At 47.3% G+C, this 4,066-nt stretch overlaps 1 protein-coding gene across 1 annotated transcript; it reads right to left on the bottom strand.

Moving 5' to 3' along the window:
- Positions 1-294: 294 nt before the first annotated feature.
- Positions 295-2,597, bottom strand: LOC123442647 (indole-2-monooxygenase-like). The gene is made up of 3 exons (XM_045118753.1): positions 2,076-2,597; positions 1,462-1,893; positions 295-1,110 (listed from the first exon to the last, which is right to left on the bottom strand). Exons 1-3 carry the CDS (start codon positions 2,571-2,573, stop codon positions 487-489), a joined length of 1,554 nt encoding a protein of 517 aa, XP_044974688.1. The 5' UTR covers positions 2,574-2,597; the 3' UTR covers positions 295-486.
- Between the last annotated feature and the right edge of the window lie 1,469 nt (positions 2,598-4,066).

Here is a 4,066-nt window from a genome sequence, read left to right as displayed (position 1 = left end):
TAACGCTGAAAATATGTGTCATCGTAGATGCATGTACGATATATGTGCTGAATTCTTTTTCCAGAGCCGTTTACTAGTTTAGAGATTCATTGCCTTTGGTATTGGTATGGTTTAGAGTTCTTGTGGCCGAACTTACGCATATGATTTTTACAGTCTATTAAGCATGTGAGTTTTCATTTCGTGTTGTCCCATTGGATGCTATATTGTACTATATGATAACGATAGGAAATTTGAATCACCAAAATAATAGACGACTAACAAGCTGCGCCTGCATTTGTGCAGGCAACCATGCTAGATATTTTCCTATTTTATTTCATATGTATGTAATAATAAAAGTAGTGGCCAAACATGTGCATTGACATTTGTCAACCTTCTAAACAACAATATTTATAGCTACACAAGGAATAATTGGCCATTATTTATTGGTACCATTATCCTGGGTAACCCCTTCTTCCCAATAGCACAAAGTATATAATTAGCTTGATTTTACAAGCGTGATTTTGGAATCAACAATAGTTTCTCCTTCCTACGAATGGTTATCCCAAACACCTCTGTCATATCAATATCTTTTCTCTCAATTCCAATCGGTAGTTCCCAGTCAAAATGGTTCACGAGGTTTGCCAACATAAGCTCCACATTGGCGATTCCAAGGTTCATACCAGGGCACATCCTTCGCCCTGCCCCGAACGGCAAGAACTGAAAATCATTCCCCTTGAAGTTGACATTCCTAGCGTTGCCTTCATCTATAAATCTTTCAGGTATGAACTCTTCTGCATCCTCCCAGGACCTCGAATCCCTCCCAATGGCCCATGCATTGACGACGACACGAGTCCCAGCAGGAACCATGTATCCATCGATGGTACAATCAGCCATGGCAAGGTGCGGAGCAAGGAGCGGAACAACAGGATACAGCCTGAGAGACTCTTTTATTACTGCTCTTAGGTACACCATGTTGTTCATGTCAGTTTCGCTCACAATTTCTTGTCCCCGGGGTACAATACTCCTCACTTCGTCTTGTAGCTTCCCCATGAACTCTGGCCTCCTCATGAGCTCAGCCATGGTGAATTCGAGGACGTTAGATGATGTGTCAGTTCCACCAATAAATACATCCTGTAAATAAAGAATTAGAGCAAGTACAATAGAGCTGAGTCAGCTGGCTATAAGGAATAAAGTAGTATATTTTTGCTTAGTTGAAGTAGAGAGAAGAGGAGAGAAAAGGTAAGCAGGCTCTTGGTTAAGAGTTAGCTCTAGCACGTGCTCTTAGACACTTTGTAAGAATGAAAGGTGGGTCATATAATAAATAAGCAGTACACTCTTCTAACCAACTATTGTACATGTTAGCTATAAGATGGGCTATAGGTGACATGGCATGAGCTTACACTATTGTACTTGCTCTTAGTTAGGGGATAACGAAAGACACAGAAATCAAGGTATATAATTTGAAAGGTATTATGTACTTACCGTGAGGAGAGCTTTCATGTGCTCTCTTGTGAGATCATACTCCTGCTGAACAGACAGCAGAATATCTACGAAGTCGCCATCCTTATTGTGATCAACCGCTGACTTGAGCTTGCTCACACGATCGTCGATCACCTTGTCCAATAGATCGGCCCATCTGTCCCTCACTCTTTCGGCCTTGGCACAAACCGCCCTCTTAAGCACTCCTACCCTACCCAATGCTGGGAAGTACTCCTCCAAGTTGAACCCGCCGAGAAGCTGAGAGGAGTCCTCGATGAGTTCCCGGAACAACTTGCTTCGTCCATTTTTCCGGAAGAACTTGCCTGATACGATACGGCACGCCATGTTATTCGAGAATGCGTTGAGCAGCTCGCTCATGTCGACTGTAGCACCGGCTATGGCTGCCTCGTTGATCTTGGCCATCGCCATGCTCGCCTGTGAGATTACAGCATTCATCTTAAGTTATGAGAAGCCAACAATCATACTACATGCAGCTGTTAATTATCAGATGACAACATTGAAGTCATTGTTTCTTTTGCGACAGACATGGAACATATGGCAGTCTTTTCTTTCACGAGAGACATTGCGAAAATTGCACGATCAATAGAAATCAGAACCTCCTCGATGGCGGCGCTGCGGAAAGACCGCACCTTCTTTACGCTCAGCATGTGCGTGGTGACGAGCTTCCTCGCCTGCCGCCAGTACTCGCCGTACGGCGCGAAGCCGATGTCCGAGGAGCCGTACATGATGATGTCGGTGACAAGAGAGCGTGGCCGCGACGCCAAGACGTGGTCATGCGTGCGCAGCACCGCCTCAGCGGCGCGCGGCGATGACACGACGAGTGTCGGCACGGCGCCCAGGCGGAGGAGCATCACGTCGGGGCCGTGTTTCCTGGCGAGGCCGCGGAGGGATACGTGCGGGAGGGAACCGACGAGGTGCAGGTGCCCGATGATGGGCAGCGCCGGCGGCGAAGGTGGGAGGCGCTGCCCTGTTGATGATCGTGTCTTTCTGGTGAACCAATGGTGCAGACACAAGAGGAGGAGGGGGAGCAGGAACAGGAACCATGCCCGAGGAGGCGTGGTCTCTAGCATGAGCTTCTGCACGAGGCCCGCCATGCATGCCAAGCTAAGTTTGCTCCGTTATCTGGTTAGCATCACAAGCTTGGTTGCTTTATAGGCAGCGAGACCAGCAAAAAACATGTGGATAATGTGCGGTGCACTGAACTTGGAGCAATATTGGATGGTCCTTGTGTGTATGGTCTTCCCGATGGATGATGATGAGCTCATCGTGTTCAATTAGTATACGTATGTTAACGTTTGCACTAGCTCAACCGTCCAGCAAGTTGTTCCTCTCCTCATTGCTACCGTTGAACAGCCTATCTTGTTTGAAATTGAAGAATATGTTCCTTATTTTAAGTCTTTTGTAATTCAGCATGTTGATAGGTGGGCTAACGTTTTCGTTCATCTCTGTACGAAGCAAGCTAGCATTCTAGATGTCACGAACTGTTGGCTTCACTCTACACTGAGTCTACTTGTAACCAGTACGACAGGCCATATATAGCAGCCTTCTTCGTCCCACCGGTAGACGTCCAACCACACCACGTCTCTCGAAATTTTGAACATCCACGGCACCACCTCCACAATGCTAGTCACGCCATAATCATATGCATGCATGCGAGAAACACAACTGGAACGCGGTGTTTGATACACTCGATATGATTTTTTTTGTCCCAGGTGATGTTTTGACAACATTTGTCTTAGCTTGCTTCTTCAAAATATTACATGATGATTTGCCGGGTTTTATTTTCTCACTTCAAAGTGTATCTAATGTCTCATTTGTGTACCAACAAATAAGGGTGCACTTGGTACAGAACAAAACATTATGATTCACTTCGACAGGACAAAAAGGACCAGGTATAAATTGTGTAACTTTATGAAACAAAAATAAGTAAAACCTTTTACAAACTAAAAACAGACAGCACGAATTCGAACCTCAAAACAATGATGAGTTATCTAAGCATGGTAGAGTAACATTTAGCATTTTTCATTTTTATCACTTCTTCTTCAATATAACCCCTGACGCAACGACGGCTCAGATTAAACGATACTCTTTTATAAAAAAGGGCAGGATGGTCTTTTCCCCGTTCCGACGTATGCGCATCAGCCCCGCGGGCGCCAGCGGACGGTCGGGCGACGTAAACGTAGAGGGGGGATACGCGTCGTGTCCGCGTTAACTGCCGTGACGTGGCGTCTCCATGTCGGCCTGACCGCGGTCGTGCCGGTTCCAGATTGATCCGTCGGTTCCTGAGGCCGCCGCCATTAATCGCGCGCTGCATCGTCACTTCGCCGTCTTCCGAGGCGACGTCATGAATGCCGACCGCGTCGCACGAACGCTTGACGCCGTCGCCTATGGCCCGTCGGTTCACCATCTCCCGAGGCGACGCCATTAATGCCGACCGCGTCATCAGTGTCCCATCGCATAAACCCCTGACGTCGCCCACTAGTAGAAAATAGGGCTTTGGTTCGGGCCTGGCCAGCCCATAAGTCCCGGTTCTTCACGAACCAGGACCCATGGGGGGCTTTAGTCCCGGTTCATGAGCCCAGGGGGC

The sequence above is a fragment of the Hordeum vulgare genome, chromosome 3H, assembly GCF_904849725.1.
Source record: "Hordeum vulgare subsp. vulgare chromosome 3H, MorexV3_pseudomolecules_assembly, whole genome shotgun sequence".
Classification (NCBI taxonomy): domain Eukaryota; kingdom Viridiplantae; phylum Streptophyta; class Magnoliopsida; order Poales; family Poaceae; genus Hordeum; species Hordeum vulgare.
This window is presented reverse-complemented; position numbering and strand designations above follow the sequence as displayed.